General features: G+C 34.5%; 1 protein-coding gene across 1 annotated transcript in view; it reads right to left on the reverse strand.

Annotated features, from left to right (window-relative positions):
• Window positions 1-16,866: 16,866 nt before the first annotated feature.
• The window catches only part of LOC150095207 (cilia- and flagella-associated protein 44-like), a 267,172-nt gene continuing 263,137 nt past the window's right edge, over window positions 16,867-20,901 (reverse strand). The window contains exon 10 of the mRNA XM_090410619.1: window positions 16,867-18,903. Within this exon, the coding sequence (XP_090266745.1) occupies window positions 18,898-18,903 (6 nt within the window). The 3' untranslated portion in view covers window positions 16,867-18,897. The remainder of the gene's footprint in view (window positions 18,904-20,901) is intronic.

Consider the following 20,901-nt stretch of genomic DNA (forward strand, 5'->3'; position numbering starts at 1 on the left):
TAGTTCTAGTATATTTATCCATGAGAAAACAGTGTCAGTGATCAGTGTATTATTCTTTTCACAAAAATTCAAGTGGATAATCAACCTTTTTCGTTGTTTGTATTACCATTTTATATGTTAATTTTATTTATTTTTGCAACTGAATATAAAATGCATCATAATCTTCTGGATATAAAGGATTATTGAAATAAAATTGTATAATTTTTGCAAACAATTCTTTCTTTCAGCGGAATTGAGATTGTCCTAAAAGAAACTGGTTTGACTTCTTGTATTGCATATAATAAGTTTAATTTATTTTTAAACTACGCTTGCCATGCCTTCTCAATGAATTAAATCATGTAGAGAGAAGGAAGGCTTAGAGCTTTTGGCACTTACAAAGTCTGCTTTAGATTTGTTGATTTCTTTACAGTTGTTACGGGCTGTAATGTATGCAGATTGAGCAGCTGGATTTTTTAACACGAGTCATTGTATGATGAATTTTTATTTTCGACTACATCGGCATATTTATTGAAAAATCAAGGCTTGGATGGCGGTTGGGAAGGTTGAGGGCAGTGGCGAATTGTTAATCAGAACAAGTGTTAGGATCGGTGGGAGAGGAAATCTCGAAACTATTTCAATCGGGATTGTTGTAGTGGCGCAAGAGGAGGGCGATCTGTAGAAAAAGAAACACGGACAAGGTTATGATCAGAGTCGCCAAGACAAGATTTAGCACGCTGCATTTGGAGTGAGACCTAGTTAAGAAAAGGTTCAGAATGATAAGGGTTATCCAGTATTCTGATAGTTTAGTAAATCATTACCAACAGTGAATAATTCTGTTTCTCTTCCAGCTGCTTGGTCTAAGTTAAAGAATGGGATCTAGCAGGAAGTATGGACGTTGAACTCTCCAAGGACGATTATCTTACTGTTTGGGTAATCAGATAATTACAGGCAAATGTTGAAGGTCAGTATACTCATCAGAATTACGAGAATAGGTTATAAGAAAGAAGCTAAATGAAGGAAAGACAACAAAGCTTATCATATAAAGTGGATTCAAAGTTTAAAAATCTTTGGGATACCTTTTCCCTCCTTCTGGAATTCATGTCAAAACTATCCTTGGAATCTCTCGTTTTATCTCATTGGTGGAAGTTTTATGTATTTCTGTTCAGTCCATAAAAAAAATCATCATTTGTTATATGTCGGGACCACAATATTTTTAATATTTTACGCACTTTGTTCGGAAACCAGTTAATTTAGCTTCCTGTTTTTTTTTGGATCGATTTCCACTTCTCTGATCCACATAATAATACTGCCTTAACATTGCGACCGAAGATCTTTATTTGGATGAGCTGCATATGGTATTCAATTTTCTGAAAGCAGTATTTGCTTTTGTCAATCTTTGCATCCCATTCTTGTCAATTCCATCTTCAGTATCAGCATTAGCTCTCAAGCATGCAAAATTCTTAACTGTCCATTGCATGTTGATCAGTTTTAATTTCTCTCTGGCATTTGCTGTTCAGTTCAGAACTTTTGCTTCATTCATATTTATTTTTAGACCAACTTTTTCAGCTGTTTATTACAATGCTTGGAGCTTCCGTAGCTTAGTCAATACGACGAAGCCCTTTAGCCGGAAAAACCTGGTTCGATTCCCGTCAGTGACGTGAGGAACCTTTATTTGGTCTCTTTCGACTAAAGGTGAGTTAGCCGGTCTCATACGGAGGTAGATTTTTTTTTCACCCGGAAACTCGGGTTTTTCGTTCCCCAGAACAGGAAAACCGGTCCCGTGAACACACATGGATTACAGTCATGAATACGTCCCAGCCAAATGCCGGTCTTGAGCCCGGAAAAAAATTGGGGGGTTGGGGAAAGCAATGGTGAACTACCCTGTAAAAATCTCACCAGGAATACTTTGTGGGCAAGCAATGCTACAAAGTCACCTACGGTAGGAAACGACTGAAAGGGAAAATCAGATCAGACAACGCTTCAGATTTTGCTTGTATATCAGTGTAATTTGATTATAACAAAACTATGTCGTCTGCACAATCTAAATCTTACAGCTGTGATATAGGATTCCATTTAATCCGTTTTGTATAATTTTGAATATAATATAATTTGATTTTAATAACTATAACAGGATTGTAATATAATTGAGATCTTTTCAAATATATTTTACTGATCTTGTCCAGTCACGTAAGTCTCAGCGAGGCCTACTGCAGTATTTGGCTGAAAGTCATGAAACTAGAGGTTGTAGTTTCATAGTTTCAGGAAATGCATAGGAAAAAAAAAAGTTTTTTTTTGATACGATGGCGGCTTGTCGCTATGGTAACGATGAGGCCGCTGACGTACCAGACACCGATGACGTGCTGTCACATATTACAGCACTATAAAACATAAATTCACATCACATAGTAGCAGTATTTAGTAAATAGTGTAATAAGCGACGTAACGTCACCGGAACCTATGACGTCAGTAGCGTTCCTCGTTACCATAGCAATAAGCTACTGTTCTGAGGAAATAAAATGAAGAGAGGCGAGTTTGATAATTTTGAAGTTAAATCATGAATGGACATGTAGCAATCAGGCATCGTTTGATAAATGGATTGCGCCTGGTGGGATCTGCCTTTCGAAGTCAGCTAAGGTGTCCAGGAGTTCACTATTATCGGAATATGACAGTAAGCCCAGTGCTTAGTTTCTGTTACGTATGTTACATGGGATGGTTTGCCAGTTTTGCGTAAGGGTGAAAAAAGCGAAAATAGAGCTTTCCATGTTTCCTTAGTTATTTATTTATTTTTTGTTTAACTTTACATTTTACGTGCTATAAAAACTCACCAAGGCACCACCTGTGCCTTGGTGAGGTCAACGATAAGAATATCAGCAACCAAACTCATTTAAAATAATATTAATTAAGGATTAATTTTTCATTAGAGGAATTCAAGTATAATTAGTTGATAATATACTATATATCTACAACAAATATTATCTTTATATAATGTGAAAATGCGTTTATATGTATTAATGTTTTTCAAATGTATGAAAGAATTTATTGAATTAACTTAATAACATAAACACCATCTATCTTCCTGATTGCAAGATTCTCCAACATATTAACGTTACAGGGAGAAACTCTGGATTCCCTGGAAAATTCGAATGTAAATTTCCACAGATCGAGGGTATGCAACCAAGAGTTAAAACATACAGTGTGGGAGGAGACATGGATGAAAGAAATGATCTAAAAACAAAAATAATGAAAATAATACAGCATGGCAGCATTTGTTTATATAATTTGAAATACTTCCCAACATTCAATTTTCATTCAGAAAATACACAAAGTTCAGAACTATAACCGACCAAGAGGCTTTATTTTAAACTTGGAATCTAAAATATAAATATTCGATAAGAATGCTAAAAAAAATTCTAGAACCAGTCATAGAAGAAGATACAAGACTATGAAGAATTAGAAAAACAAACCAGAAGAACATAAAAAATACACAAACAACTACGCATAATCAATGGAGGGGGGGGTCCCCGAATACTCCTGTCTGGTTGGCCTGATGGATGGCATTCTTGCGCCCCTATCAGTAAGCTGTGAGTATTGCACTATGGCATGGATGCTTGTGAAAGTGTTGACGTGTTAGATGATTTTCATCTCTCGGTGTGAGACCACCGACTGATGGCTAGAAGTGGTTTCGAAAAGTTCCGTGTTTGGTTACTAAAGCAGAGAAGTAGGAATATCTAATCCTTAGCTTTCCCTCCTCCCCATGGTACTAAATTTCGATAGGTTTGCAACCATTCATGGGTGGTATTCACATAAAAAAAAAGAAACTCGTAATAATTCGAATGGAAGAGGAATGTATTGGAAAGAAATTTTTTTCACAGTTCCAACGGTGGTGGTGGTGGTGGGGGGGATAACAACGAATGTCCGAGAGAAGACAGACATGAAGGAGCTTGAAAGGAAATGCGAAAAACAGGGATAAGTTCCAGAGTTGCTAATAGGCAGCCATGAATCTCGATCTGTTTGGTCTGACTTGAAAAGGGTCGGTATATTGCTAAGAGGAGTGAGACTTAATCTAGATCAGGGTTTCCCAAACTGTGAGCTGTACTTCCCTTGGGGAGGTACTCTGGGAAGGTGTGAAGAACCTCTTAGTTGTACATTGTTATAATAAATCCACCTTTCCCAAAGCGAGTAACATGGTTTTATAGAATTATTTTATAATTGCTAAGGATAATTATTTTTGTTTCATTTGAACATTTTAATATCTTTATTAAAAATAAAGTTCGTTGTATTGTTTTCATTGTTCATTTGTGTTCATTTTAGCGTTTGGATTTTTAGGGGAGGTGTACATTAAGATCACGTACTCGCTAAATAGAAATTTCATTAAAACATTGTATGTAATATAAAAAAAGTATGAAGAAATAACTTCGAACTCTTCATTATGATTCGGTACAGAATTATAACGAGCTTGAATTATAATGCGATAGTGAAAAATTCTGAACTGTACACATGCGGATTTTTTTATTTAGATTTGTCATTTTCCTGTGTTGTTCAATATTATTAGATGCATCCAATGTGCAGATTTTTCAGAGTTTCTCTCTCTCTTATACTCATAATTTCTCAAACACATGTGAAGGATATGCGGTTAATCGGTAGTTGCTAAGGCAACTGAAATCATCACCGTCAAAGCCATTCACTGAACCATTATGCTGGAGGATATCAATAGTAGCTCTTCTTACACCAACTTGTTGCACGGCACATAATCGACGGGAAAGTCTGTGACCTAACCCAGGTACGACGGCCAGCGAGAAGCTATATTTAGACCCGCTAGACTTGGTTATGAACAATTGAAACAGCAGGAAGGAGGAGGCTATCGACGCAAACAGCTCTTCTCGGACGTAATGTGAACCTCATCAAGCTGAATCCAGTGACGTCAGTAGAGGCTGATGGACGTTTTGTTAGGCAAGATAGATGCTTTCATTCAAGTTCTTACTTGTTTACGGCTAAATGGTACTATAGGAAAATGTCGACAAAAATAGACACGAAGCGTGCGAGTAGACACACCCCAATTTAACCTTGATATTTGTGACAAGAAGTCATTTTAGGGCTTCATCTATCAGTATCTATTCTGGTTTTATCTCAAGGATTACACATTTTATTCTTGTATCTAATGGCTAAGAATCCATACTGGTTCTCGGAAGATGTTTCTAGAGAATAATCAGGCAACAAGAAAACATATTAGATAGATGGATTGCTTTTTTATCTTGTAGTCTTGATGGTAACTAAAGCCATGATAACTGGATATTATATATATTAAGGGAGAGATAAAGATCTTAGGAAACGATGGATGAACACTTTGTAGGTTTTTTTAAACATTTTCGTATTTTATTAATATATTCTTATTTCATTGACACACGCACACATGGACTTTAGAAATTAAAAAAAAAAAAGGAGAAAAAAGGAATTCGTACCAAATACGTTTTGGTAACGTTTTTCTTGTGACTATCGATTTGATTTTCTTTGACTATTTTCGATATATATTACCATTTAATGAAAAGTCTGAATATTTTTGTTGTGTGAGTGACTAATTAATTAATACTTCTTTAAATAAAAATTAAAGAGAATATTAAAAAGCCTGCGACGTCTTCCTGTTTATTTTGTGTTATCCAGGCATGATATAATTTAGACAAGAATTTGTACTCGAATAATTATCCAATACTTTTGAGAATATACAGGATAGTTCATAAGTCATGGAACATTCCATAGAAAGGCCCAGTCTTTGTGCAGCCGAAAACGGAAGGCATTTACGTGATATGGTTTTTCACAAGTAATAAAAATCTGGTGATGTTAAAAGCTCATGAAGTTGCCTCGCAAAGACAGGCCCTTTCTACGGCATGTTTCTTTACTTATGAGCCACCATGTATATCTGTGTGCTAAGCTACTGAGAATAATTTCTTAAAATTGCTGAAGAGTTCACTTTCAACTTGCAATTTATAGCAAAACAATCACAACAAAATGCGTAATAGACGGTTACACGTGTGAGTGACGATACTACGTATAGTTTTCAGAGAGCGTTATAAATCTCTGTAAAATATGATAGTGGCAAGTTAATTATTACTTTTTTTCAAAGTTAATACACTTTTAATTACAGATAATCCAAGAATTTTAAATAATTAAAACTGACTTCAAAAGAATTAATTTTTTTTTTGGTAGTAAAGATCCAGAGGAAGACTGAAATCGTGGACTAATGCAGTGAGAAGTTCCTTAAAACGGAAATATACGATCTGAAGATACAAATACTGATATGTAACCTCAGGTACATATCACGAATTTAAAGATAACTTTGTTGCGAAGAATCTTTCAGAAGAAGAACACTGGAAAGTAATAACGAGAATAACTACTATGATATGACACCTCGTCCCTTCACCACGAAGCTTTGTCCATGACATCAAACAAACGAAATTGTTATATACACCGACCATTTGATAATACGGACAGAAAAGCAAATCGTAACTTCTCTGTAAAACTTGTGTTATGCAGTGAGAAGAAGTTATACAGGGGCAAAACAGGATAAGTTTGTATGTTGTAATCAACAATCATTTATTTTTAATTAAAATTTTGGAACACCTAACGATGCCAAAATAATGAAAATTAGTTGCTAACAAGCATTTGCTTAGCTATTTTAGTTGGCTAAATGCGTATTTTGTGTCGATCGAGTGGCATGGACCAATGTCGATACCAATTACTCATCTGTTTATTTGTTAATTCAACTGATTTCTCCAGTTACTGGGTGATTTTTTAAAACTAATCATACTTATTATTTTAGCTCATTTTTGCTGCAATTGAAGAAGACAGTAAATACACGTTCCTGCATTCGAATAAGTATATTAAATAATAATTAAATTTTTTTTTTGTTTACAAAAAAAAAAATCTAAATTTTCTGTAATCCCGACATACGAAGAGTTTTGGTTTTGTCATCCTGCTTATAATTTCTGTCACCCAGTTATTTGTTCTATAGACAGCAAACTTCCTATTAAATACGTGTGCACCCATGCTTATTCTTGCAAATTGTCTGAAAAACTTCCAATTAAGGCCCCCCCCCCTAAAAAAAACACGAATTAGCATTAATTTGCGATCCGTTGGTAACGTCGTAAAGAATTGACTTTTTAAAAATTCCTTTCCTTTTTAACATCCAGACCCACTTCACTAATTTTCAATTTTCTATTAACATGATTCACTTTAAATAAGAAAGCCACTTCACTGGTTTTATCCTCATGTAAAAAATAAGATTCGCCTAGCAAAATAAAACTAGTGGTATTCATTTTTGAATATCATTATCATGAAATCAACTTGAGGGACTCATTATGGTTTCAGCATACAGAAAGAAAAAATTCACAGATAATCTGAGTGATAGCTGCAGAATCCACATCTTTTGCTTTACGGACGATCTCCTACCAGTTGTCGAGCTGTTAATCTAGCAGCAGTGGTGAAAAATAATAGAAAGACTGCCCATGACGGGTCCACAAACTTGCTCGGTGGGGCATAACCTCCTATATAGTAAAAAAAACTTTCGTGACCCAATTAATCTCTGAACAAAAACGGGTAAACACAGTAGTACTGCTAATCCTGCTGGATCTCAGAAAAGCATTCAATACTCTAGACAGAAAACATCTATTAAACGAAAAAACTTAATTGGCACAAAACAAAGACTTTGGCTATGTAGGCTGTTTTTATTTAAAGAGAGAGTGGGAGAACGGAAGCCACTGGCAAAGAAATGAAGCAATACTAAAATTTGAAAAGGAGGTGCAAAGGGAGAGATGATGATGATGTACGTTAACCACATAAACAACCCTCCACAGTTCCCTATTTCACTAAGCTGGCTATACCTTTCTCCATGGACTTAAAAAGTTAGGCGTACGTAGAATGTAATATTCCAGATGCGTTCACGATATTAAGATGTAATACTTAACTACTGTTGCTAATTTAACGGGCCCACTGGAAGACGATCGGTTTGAGATTCCGTTCGAAAAATATTATGTTCACTAGGAGAGAGAACTATCTAGAAAATAAAATTGCTGGCGTTCAAGAGTAATCCCCACTTCTTGAATCACCGAAAAATGTATTTTAGTTTTCATGTAAAGTATTAGTTAGTACTCACAATTTTAGCAATAATTAAAACTGCTCGACAACTGTCCTCAATATTTAAATATTAATTCCATCAAAATCGATTCATTTATTTTTTGAGCTTTGTTATGCAAATGATGAGATGACGAAGTCAATAGGTTTCATTTTTGCTTACGAAAGTGTCTGAAACCTGTAGCAAAAAATTCACAGCATAACTTTAGCCTAATAAGAAATGGGCTTTGAAACACTGTTTCTCTATATTTAGTTGATATTAATGTCAGGTTATGCCGCAGGACTAGTTGGTTCGAAGGGATAGTACCCGCTCTGTGGTATCGAATCTAACTGGGCATGGGTGTTTTGCGAATGTCTTTAGATAGTAGATGAATTTTATCGCCGGATTTGAGACTACAATTTCGCTTACAAGAAGCATGAAATGGCTTGAATCGAAAAAGTTCGCCTTCAGTACTAATGTACAGTAGGATCAATCTTTCATAAGTGACGTCACATATAATAAATAAATAACCTAAGAATCACAGAAGACCAATGCAACCGTCCAAGTAATAGTAATATATGCATATTTACACATAAAAATTGGCAGCTGTCAAATCTTTAGGCCTCTAAATGAAGAGGATTGCATTAACCACATTCATTATAAGCTGCGAATTCTGGCATCGAAATTATACAAATTGAGAACATTTGCCTTCAAGTATGTGAAATAAAGCATATGAAAACCATGTGCAAACTTACTGTATTGTTCATTCGTTGGTTTCATCAGAGGTGGCAGGATTTTTTCCTCACCGGAAACTACGATTTTTCAATTCATAAAACAGGCCAGACATAATACTCTGGCAACAGAAATTCGCATGCTACAATGCGTTATGTATCACGTTGCAACATATGTCATATCAATTCTGACATTTTTTAAAGACTAATTTAATTTATTCACACATGAAGTGTGCTTCCACAAGAAAATCGGTTATCGATGGATCGTCAACACAGTTTGAATTGTTATTCCCTCTTTTTGTGTTTTTAGTAGTCTCGAATACTTTTGACCTTCATCACTTCTTAATCTAACGAATAGGGTCCTCATTCTTATCAGAGGTAAGCCCACTATCGCTTGCACTACGCCGGTTCAATTATTAACATGGAAAGACGCTATAAACAAGTAAGTCTAGTTTGCAACGATACTAATTTCTTCATCTGATAGCCTTATGAATTTGTGCGAGAAGAAATAACTGCGTAAATATACCGTGCAACTAAAAATAGCGCTATTCGAGGTTAGTGGTAATAACCGGTTGCTATATTTAACTGAACAATTTTTCTCTCTATGAACTGGTCGATATCGTTCAAAATATATTCGGCTCTGCTACACGCGTACGTTCATAAGCAACGAAAATCGGTACTTGGAAGTTACAGTTTTCATAAATGAGTTGAGAAAAACGGGGTAATGACAATGATTTCTATTTTATTTTATTTTCATCTAACAATCCTTCAATAGATTCAAATACCATCTGGATATGCAAGTAATTCCATTTTCATGCGGTGTTTCTGATTTCGCAAGAGACAATCTATGGCACGTAACATTTCCAGATTATATTGAAAAGGCGTGCTTCAGACAGATTAATTCTTTTATTTTAAGGAAGACAACAAAATGATAGGATATGCTCCAATATTTCCCATTTCCAGTGGTTCAGTTGTTGCTGGATAGTTCAGTTCACGCCTGGCATTCATGCAACACAATGGATAGAGTTGGTGCGATTAAAGTTTTTCCTAGTTAAATGCCCAACATTACTTAGGAGTTTGGATTGCATAATATCAGACTGGTTCTGAAATTATTTTTGTTTGTTAATATCAGGATATTAAGAAAACAAATATCGGATACCTAAATAACCAATATGGTGGTTGGCTCTATGTCTGTAGATGCGTGTATTCACGAGGCCGGTTTGTCTGTTCTGGAGGAAGAAAATCCCGAGTTCCGGGTGAAAAAAAACCCCTACCTCCGTATGAGACCGGCTAACTCACCTTTCGTCGAAAGAGATCAGATAAAGGTTCCTCACTGGAGGGAATCGATTGCAGGTTTTTTTTCCGACCAAAGGGCTTTGTCTATATCGACTGAGCTACGGAGGCTATACTCATATAAATAATAATAATGATAAGAGCGCATTTCTTAATAGAATTCTCATAATGTAACACTATTCATTCATTCCTATTCACGCTGTTTCTGAACATAAGTAATGAAAGTATAATATAAGAATTGGCTAATTCTTTCTATAAAATGGTCCACATGAAACGATTCGATAAATTTTAATAGTGATCCTAAAACACTAACTCAGTCGAGAGAAAAATCATTATCATTAGGAACAATCATCAATAATACGCTCTAATTATAGTGAAAAACAGAAAAAAATCTTTCTTCAACCGCTCTTAAAAACCTGGTGACAAAATAATAATAATAATACTGTATTACAACATACACACACACTAGACCAGAGTTCGATTCTCGTTGTGATGAAAGGAATCTATATACGGGCTTTTTCAATTGAATGTGAGTTAGCCGATCTCTGGGGTAGCAGGTTTTTTACTCCAGGAAACTCAGGATTTTTCATCAAACATACAGGCGAATTGACCATGAGAATACATGCAATTGACTGACAAAAATACTATTTGTGGACGGTAGGTGGCGTTGTATGTTCACGATAGTAGTATCCTCCCACAATGAGTCAATGGACTCTCTGGAGATGTCATGTAATAATAATAAAGTGTGCGTATTATATTATACTGTATATTATTAATATTTCCACCATTTATGCGAGAACTATCATGATATTTGCGAACACTTACCGTATCCAGGGAAGCTCTGTTGAATGGTGGTATTATTGAAAAATTACAAATCCGAAAGGTATATTAGAAATTTAGATAGAGGTTATAATGAAACTTGCATCAATTTTCAGGTATTTGAAATTAATTAAATTCGCTTTGTTAGTAATTTTTTGGACTGTGACTGGGCTGATTTTGGAATCCTTACAAAAATTATCCAAACATATTAATTTCTCTTAAAATCGGATTTATTAAAACAAAAATCGCCCCAAATATATAGATATTATAATAACTCCATTCTGACTTGATTAAATTTTGTAGTTACGAAAAAAATAGATGTCCATGTGATTCAATTTTGGCTGATAATTTTTTATTGCCAAAATGTGACAAAGTCCAAACTGGTATTAATAATTTTACAGCAGCTGAATACTGAATGAAATTTAGTATTTAGGATCGCTTTTAAAATTTAACAAAAGGCTCCAGTTTTGGTTGTAATAGGGTCAAGCACACTGAAGAATAAAGATAAGGAAGTTTTTCTCTCTTCATAAGCTTTTAATATGATCACCTCTGGACAACTGTGTTAGTTTTGTTGCCTGGTTTTCAAGAGAACGAGAAGTGGTGCAAAGAATTCCTAAGCAGGTGATCAAAATGGTGAAAGGTTAATAGGTTACAAAATTGGATTGATAAAGAGAAAACAGGGGATAGAAACATATGTTACAGTACCGTCGACAGGGTGTAGCATAGAAGCAGCCTGCTTCACGGACCATCTTAATAAGGGTGCTCATTCAGCCATTTTGCGGTAGGCGCCGTCGTTACCAGTGGCAGCCCGTACATAAGCACTGCGACACCCCCAAGGAAAAAATGAAAAATTTAAACTTTGTTTGTGTTTATAAATAATAATAATGCTTACAACATTATATAAACGGAATATAACAAGCTAAAGTCTACAGCTTATGTTTCGACATTGATTGAATAGTTAATAATTAGAATTGTTCGATTAACACTTAAGATTACGAAACAAATGCACTGCGATCTAACGCCGATTTTCGTTTGCGCTTGTCATTGCACGTTATGCCATTCAGACACTGCCCAAACGGCAGTGTATTTTTAGTATCCTTACGCATGTTATTTTTGAGATATTATTATTATTATTTGACACCTCCAGGGAGTCCAAAGACTCATCGAGGGAGAGTGTGCCAACAGCATCGAACGATTGAACCCCTTCCAACTACTAACCGCGCTCAAACTTACTTAACTGAGTCATTAGTAGCAGAGGCTCTACCAATCGACCAACCTTTGCCGGCATGAAACGTTTATTATTGGTGCGTGTGCGTGGTGAACTATTTTTTGTCAATATTATTTTATTTTGTTAAAATAACATATAATTATTTATTTATTATAGATATAAGGCTGAATTATGACGAGTGTCACTGTTGAAAATATGAAAAGAATTATATTTTTTTAATTATCGTTACACGAAACAAATGCACTGCAATCTAACGCCGATATTCATTTGCGCTTGTACTTGCTATTGATACGAAACTTTTATCGTTGGTGTTTGTTCGTGGTGAGGATGAAATATTTTTAATAAAGCAATTTTTAATATGTAAATTTATTTATTAATAAATTTGTTACTGATTACAATTTTTTTTTTTTTTTTTTTTTTTTTTTTTTTTTTTTTTTTTGTATGTGCAGCACCCCCACTTAAAAATTTCACCAGCCGCCACTGGTCGCTACGCTAACAATTCCTATTAGCTTCCTGCTAGCGTAATAAGTGTGGAAAGAAGTTTTTCCAAGCTTAAACTGATAAAAATTATTTGCGAACAGCAAATAATTAGAGGCGGACATTGTTTATAATTTAACTTTAGAAGAGCTTATAAATACTTTTATTGTGCGATATCCCCGTTGAGCAAACATTTAATTAATATTATTGTGTAATCGTTTTGCATTAATGTTTCCTCTTGTAATAAAAACAAAATAGCAATTGGAGATTTTCTTACATATTTTTCTTATAATCCATCAAGGGCGATATTTAATTGTTTGCCTCAGGGCGCAATCTAACTTGGCGACAGCCCTGTACATTACTAAACAGGTTTTATAGGATAGATGAAAAAAAAAAATCAAAATATGGCAGGAGGGAAAAAAATTTCACTCAATCCCCATTCTTTAAGGAAAAAAAAAATTTTTTTTCCCCTTAAAGAATGGGGATTGAGTGAAATTGCTAGAGAGAGTTGTGAGTGCAGTGTCAATGAATTAGCAAAAGGGGAGAGGTATGTCAGACACTGTATGAATAATTGTTAGCATGGCCTTCCTGTGATGAAGCCCAGGACTGCATGGAGACAGGGCCGGCCTTCTCTATAAAGGGGACCGGGTGCAAGAAATCTTTTGGGGCCCTAAAATATTTTTGAAAGGTAAAAATTAAAGGATTCGAAATAAACGTATTATAAAACCTCTTACCTGCAAATGATTTTGCACAGGAAAACAAAAAAAAAACAGAAATATAATATGTTTCTGCAAATGTGTACCGACTGTGCCTACTCGATCGTGGGGCCCGGGTGCATTGCACCCATCGCACCCCCGAGATGGCCGGCCTGCATGGAGATGTCCATATAAAAAAACTCTCTTAGTCCTTAAGGCATGCTCAGACCTTATGAATTTACCACGAAGGTAAACTGGGATGGCCTAGAACCCAAATTATTCAAAAAACCCATATCAACATGATTAAAAAGTTATGTTTGGAACTGTTTGTAATGAGTTAGGCCTTTTGTTAATATTCATAGCTACTGTTTGTTGCTAATGGTATACATGCCAATCTCCAAATACCGAAGTATGATCAGCAGTGATTGGAAAGAAGTAGCCTGGAAATATTATAGAGGTGTTAAGTAAACTTTATGTTAACGTGTGTCTAATGGAATTGCATGACATATCATTATATGTTTAAAAAAAAATCGACTTATTTGTTTAACCTCCCTACTGGCAAGGTGGATTAAATAGTGAGACTAAATTGCACTTATCACTGTTATTCAACAGGTGTTACAGAATCGTATCCAGATTTAGCTGGATGTCTATAGACGTCATGGTCAGTTGAGGGTTTAATGAGAACATTCCAGAAGGGCAGAGGCATAGCTAGGGGAGAGCGGAGGGTGCGGTCCGCCCTGGGCGGCACTTTGAACCTTTTTGAACTTTTGCAGTTAATTCTAAAATAGTCTCAGAACTCATTTCCAAATATTGTAATACTACTGCGAATTTTCCTCACAACTGTTGTAAGTGTTGCTAGTTGTGAGAGGAGTTTTTCTAAATAAAACTGATTAAGAATTACCTACATTACTATGAAATGGACTTCGGCAATGTCATCGACGATTTTGAATGTTGGAATTAAAGTTTTTCTCCAAAAATAAGCACAGTGTTTTCATTTATTTCCCTATACGTCATTTTGACTTTCTGTAGTATATTTGATGTGTATTGAGAGGGACAACGAACTCAGGGACCACCCTGGGCAGCAAAAGCTCTAGCTACACCACTGCAGAAGAGTCCAAAAGAATGGAGGAAATGATTCATGTATAATTTTTATTGGAAGAACGTGATCATTAATTTAACTTACAACAAAGATATATTGATTTATTATGATATATATAAAAAATAAAAATACAATATAATATTTTCTATAAATTCTGAAAACTTTTGGATCACTTTTGCATATGTGCTCGAAAATTGAACTTGGTACCATTTAAAAATGAAAAAAAAAAGTCTGAATGAAAACAAGAATATTAAACAATATAATTTGATATTTTATTAATATTCATTACAGAAATATTATGTCAAAATAGGATTTATTGACTGCTAACTGCATAATTTGGAGAATTTTTGCTGCATTGTTAGCATTTGACACAACATACTAAAAATATAACATGCAGAGTATACTCAACTTCATTTTACATTAGAACAGAACTATTTTTACAAAATAGCAATATGAATCTCCACTTTATAGTATTTATTTACTTTTAAAAATCATAAAAGATTGTGTTCCTTACTTTTTCTTCAAAGTTTTGTTTTTATCATTTTCTTTACATTTTTGTTAAAAAATACAAGATACTAAAATACATTAACTTTTAAGATTTCTATGTATTCACCTTAGAATAAGATCAGTAGTTTGATCAAATAATTAAATGTAACTAAAAAAATTAATTTCTGAAATATGCAGAAAACATGTTTATGTTATAGTTTCATCACAATATAAAATTAACATGACACACATAAGTCATAAACCTATGCATATCATGAGCTGTAATTTCAATATTAAAGCTCATGATATACACCACTAAAAAGAAATGGAGAGAAAGAAATCATATTAATACATGCAATAAAGTAAGAAAAAAGAAAGAAAGTGGTAACTTTTCTATGATCCTTAATTAGCTAGGGCACTTTATGTACCAAAAAAATTTGGATTTTGATTTGTTTATTGTTTGCAATTCTCAACAGAGGTTTGTTTTTCATATTTTTTGTAAAATGTTATAGGCAATTTGCCAATGTTTTTCATGGGACCAGGCATACTGTACCCTAATAAGATAAACAAATAAAATATTTTCAAAAACAAAAGGAATGACAATTAAACACCCATATTAACAATTAAACACCCTTTATTCTTAAGAGTACAGCTCGTATATGTATTTGGAAGTATCAGATTTATTCACTAGCAAGTGTTAATTAAAGAATACAATATTGTTGCTTGTGTGATTAAGCTGTAATAACTGAATGTTTGGGTTTGCCTCATTATGAAAAAATTAAAAGTAATTTTTAATTACTCACAACAAAGTATGCTCGCATTCAAGTACCTAGACACATTTTATGCATAATGTAGGAAAAGAAGTGTGGTACCAATGTCTTAACACATATTATGTGGAACACAGACAGCTAATTTTTAATTTCAGTCCTCAGTTTTTAATAAGGTGCAGTTAATAAATTCTATTCAAATCCAGGGGGAAAAACTATATTTCACAAAAAAAATATTTATGTGGAATTCACAAATATCATACTTTATGAAATAAGATTATATCCTCTCTCCCTCTCTCTCTCTTTCACTCACACACACACACACGCACGCACACATTATGAATATGGGATCACAAATATGTACATCTTTCATGAATATGAGATCAGAAAAATTACTGTTAGGAAGAAGGAAAATGACTGTGGAAGTAGTTTTGGATTCGGACAATTCTAACCAGTGTCTCTTCTAATTATGTGCTTTCTGGGAGTGTTTGTTTGTTTTGTAAGGTAGTTTGGGGGGATGGGGAGGTAAAGGCACTTATTTCCAGAAAGAAACATTATCATCTCTGGATGACCCAGAAGTAGTGAAATTGTGAGTTGTGGAAAATTTCAGAGATATGATAAAGGTTGTGGGCAAAAGATAATTTCAGAAGTAGCAAAACTGAAAGACTCAGTTCAATCAAGTTACCAAAAATACTGACAGTGGGTGGGTCTAAGTATAGAGCATAAGAAGTTGTGTTTATTTACAAATAATAGAACTATTCAGAGTAACGGAGAGAATCCTCACAATTATAAACATTAATAAGATATAGCTGACTGAGGAGGATATATTGACAAGAGCACAAAAGATATGGAATCTTTCAGAAAGGGGGAAAGAATCAATAGGTTAGAAATCATGCCTACTATAATAAACCAATTAAAGGCATGAGTTTAATATATTATATCTCTCAACTGATAGATATAATATCATTTTGCCAGTTAGGTTGACTAAGTAGATAGCATTTCCACTCTCTAACCAGTAGGTGTAGATTTGAATCCTATTATGTGCATGAATGTTCTATGAATGTCTTTAGGAAGTGGATGAATTTAATCACTTGAGGTGACTTGCAAGGTTCATATCTGGTCTCTAGAATGGGGTTTCCAGATAATTTAAACTAGCCTATGGCACTATAGGTATTTCTATGATTTTTTTTTTTTTTTTTGTGGAATTCACATAAAAACTGCATTTTTTTTTTTTTTTTTTTGTTCAGTTTGTTGTTTTGTATGTATGTGAGAAACCTTAATTTTGAGTAGAAAACCTTGTCATCTTGATATGAGACCAACTAATTCAATTTCTGCTGGAAAGACCTTATTAAAGATTCCTCATGTCGCAGGTGGAATTTGACAAATCTTTCCATCCAAAAAGAAGGAGACATAGTGTATGACAACAGAAGAGTTGTGTCTTGTTCATAGTGAAGAGCCACAAAGAGGACAGTGATAAAGACATTGAGGCTATAAGACATGAAGCAGAGATAAATAGGATACCATATTGAGTGAGATACTGCTATAGACCTGAGAATGTTGAAGGAGAGACTATGGGATAGTCATATGATTAGTAAATAGAGCAGTCATATGGAATAATTTCAACTCTGCAAACACAGACTGAAAATTAAAAAGACCACATAAATGTGAGGTAAGTGAATTTCTTGAACTGCACATTGGGCCATTACTTAGTACAGCATATGACAATTACTTAATGCCACATATACATTGATACACTATAGGTTTCACATCTATAGTACAATGTGCTTAGTACTAACTGAGTCTCCAATAGATGGCTCAATTAATAGTGATGATGCAATTTTGTTTGAAAAGAGCCCTTGGCTTGAATGCCATCTAAGATGGAAGGAAAATTATATATAAAGGATTTTCAGCAAACTTGGGTATTTCATCTTGCAAGGTAAACAAACCAGCCAGAGAATAAATGAAACTGACAGACACAGAAGATTAAGTAGACAGGATTATACTTTGCTGAAGCCAAGTTACTTGGCCACAACAGGCTACTGAGCCAAATCGAGAGGAAGATGAGATTAGATGATATTTCATGCTGGAGGGAAAAACAAACAAACAAAAACTGAGTATGAGAACCTAGGAAGGTGAATTGGAAGTCAATGTACTTGAGGAGTTTGAGATATTAAATAAGCTTGATGTATATAAAACAATGGAAGTGGATGAGATATTGATTTATATATTAATGAAATGCGCCTTTAACCTGGTTGCTAAAGAGCCTCCCACTCTTCAGGAGCTATTCTGAAGAGTGGGAGGAAAAAGGAATAGTGCCATTGCATAAGGAGGGTGTGTGTGGGGGGGGGGAATTGCATAAGGAAGGTGTGTGTATGGGGGTGGGGAATTCAAAAACATGGGTGCCAAACTGGCAATGCTATTGGAGAGGTTGATTAAGGACAGAATACAAAGTAGACCGAAGGGGGAAAAAATACATGAAGAGAAAAGGCAGCATAGGTCTGTTAGATGCAGGTCTTGCTTTGGTTGCTCATGTTTTCATTGAGATGATAACAATTTTAGATATAACCTCACATCATAGTAATTTTGTGGAGTAAGGAAATCAAGAAGGAATGAATTTAGTGGGTAGACCTCCTACAATGAGTCTTTTGACTCTATGGAAACCTAGCATTAATATGTAAAAGTATTAAAAACACCCATTTTAAATCTTAATTCAGACGTTTTTAAGTACTCTCTCTCTCTCTCATATTACTCAAAACAAGATGAAACATTTTATTAATAAAAAAATAAATAAACTGTCCAGTTTAATAAATTCTTAGAGAATCAACTTAATTATCACAGAAATAAAGACACACTTAAAAATTGCATTTTTATGTACAAAAGAAATAAATTAATTCTACTGCAGTGTGAAAAGAAAATTGCAATTTTTTTAAAGTTACAGAGGTTGTAAAAATATTTTGTACAATAATTAAATGAAACAGATGTAAGTTAAGAAACATATATAATCTAAAAATATTCAAAAAAGATCTGTAGGGAACATATTCTGTCATATTTCTTGCAATAGAAAAACAGCTATACTTTTGTGGTGACAGTAAGTGTAGCAATATTTATTTTGGACTAGGTAACTTTTGAGAAGAAAAATTCTTCAAACATAGCATGTCAACACTGAAAACAGGTTATTTGGAAAGAGTAGGCAATCTGTTTCTAATAATGGCTCAATATTCAATTCTGAAACAAAATTAAGTATAATCTCATTAATATCTGCTATTCCATTAAAAAATAAACTATAAATAATTAGAAATCCTAACAACTGTTAGATTTATAATCAATTTTAATCACCCAGTGTGATACCACTATCATGCTTATCAAACCCTTGGCTCACCCATGTTTCTATCATATATAAAGGTTTTCATCTTTTTATGGTTAAGATTAAACACAAAAAAGAAAGTACAAGAAACTGAAAAATATCCTATTACAGTCAAATATAATGCTAGAATGATACTGAGTGTAATTTTTTGGTTTAAAGGAATGAAGATCACCTAGGAAAATGACTTAACAGTTTAATGACACTAATACTTTGTCTCAATCCCAAAGAAACCATTGGGAACACAATATAAGAATTGTAACAGGAATACAAGCAACACAGAAATAAGTGGAAGACTGAAAGCCTAAAAAAGTTCTACAAGATGCCTTCAATGGGTAGTAGGAAGCCTTGGTTGTTGAGCAGGAGGTCTAAGAATTACCGTTATCAATATCTTGCAGAGTTTCACACAGTTATATTTACTCAGATTGGGTTGTTATAAAGATTAATGAACAGGTGTATATAAGTTCCTTGTACTTACAAGGAACTTATATACACCTGGAACTGAGAGGGAAGGGAGTTAGTCTTTAGGGGAGTAGATAAGGGCAAGAAGCTCAATGTGAGATTTGAAAGCATACAAAGATGTTCTGGCTGTTTTTTTTTTTAATGAGGTAATACTGAGAATTAGTAATTCCATTCCCGTAATTTATGTTGAGAGGATCTGGGATGGATGAAGAAACCATACTTTGATAATTCTATTAGAATCACAGCAATCAAATAAGAATATGTGATCAATATGTTTAAGTTTAGCTTTGAGAGAACTCTGGTTAGAACAGAGGTTGATGGCATTGTTAATTAGAATGTTTATAATACCATCCTTCAGGATAGCAAGATAATTAGCAAAATGTCTACCTCTTCCCCTTACTGGCCACACACACACACACACACTTCTTATATAAAAAATTCTGCTCATAAAAAAATTTTTTTTTATCAAAAATTTATTTAAGAAATGCTGATATTGAGCCTGTGTAGCTCAGTGGAAGTGGCGATTGCACTCTGTGGTACTTGACCATCAAAGACCTAGGTTCAAATCTAGTTGCTGACCAGAGGAACATTTTCTAAGCCTTTCTTTGACTGGTTCCTGAGTTGGTCGATCTCTGCATGGGCAAGTGGGTTTTTTCTCCTGGGAACTGGTTTTTCGTCCTCTAAACCGAAGAAAATTCACCTTAGAACCCACACTATCTCAGACAATAAATATATAGTGCTAGGATTAGGGACCACGAGATGGCAGCTCTTGTCAAAGAAGCTGACAGAGTTTGAAAGAGGCATTGTAATAGGATGTCATGTTGCAGGCCTATCTATTTGGCAAATTGCTACAAATTGGGCCATCCCAGCTCGACAATTAATGATACCTTACTGAGATGGAAGAACAAGGAGTAAACTGCAAGTGCTACCCACAATGGACAACCCACCATACTCACTGAATATGATTGTAGGATGCTATGAAGGATAATATGTAAAAACTGCTCTTTGTCAACCAATACATTGAATGTAGAGTTTCAGGCATGAACTGGAACACAAACCTGCACAAAAACATTCAGAACTGAGGCTCACAACATGGAATTCCATGGTAGACTGCTATATGCAAACCTCATAATACCCAAACCAACATGCAGCATCGTCTACAGTGGTGCAAAGAACATGTAAGCTAGGGACACATAAGTTTAGAAACTGTCTTATGGGGGTGATGAATCATGCTATACTCTCTACCAAGCAGTTAGACAGGTGTGGGTATGGTGGATGCCTGGTGAACATCTCTTACCAGAGGCCATAATTCCAGCTATGAAATTCAAAGGTGGTGGTGGTGGTGGTGGTAGTGGTGGTGTGATGGTATGGTCTTGTTTTTCTTTGTTTGACCTTAGACC

The sequence above is a fragment of the Typopeltis vanoorti genome, chromosome 20, assembly GCF_054136105.1.
Source record: "Typopeltis vanoorti isolate ZY-2024b chromosome 20, IOZ_Tvanoo_1.0, whole genome shotgun sequence".
Taxonomy (NCBI): Eukaryota; Metazoa; Arthropoda; class Arachnida; order Uropygi; family Thelyphonidae; genus Typopeltis; species Typopeltis vanoorti.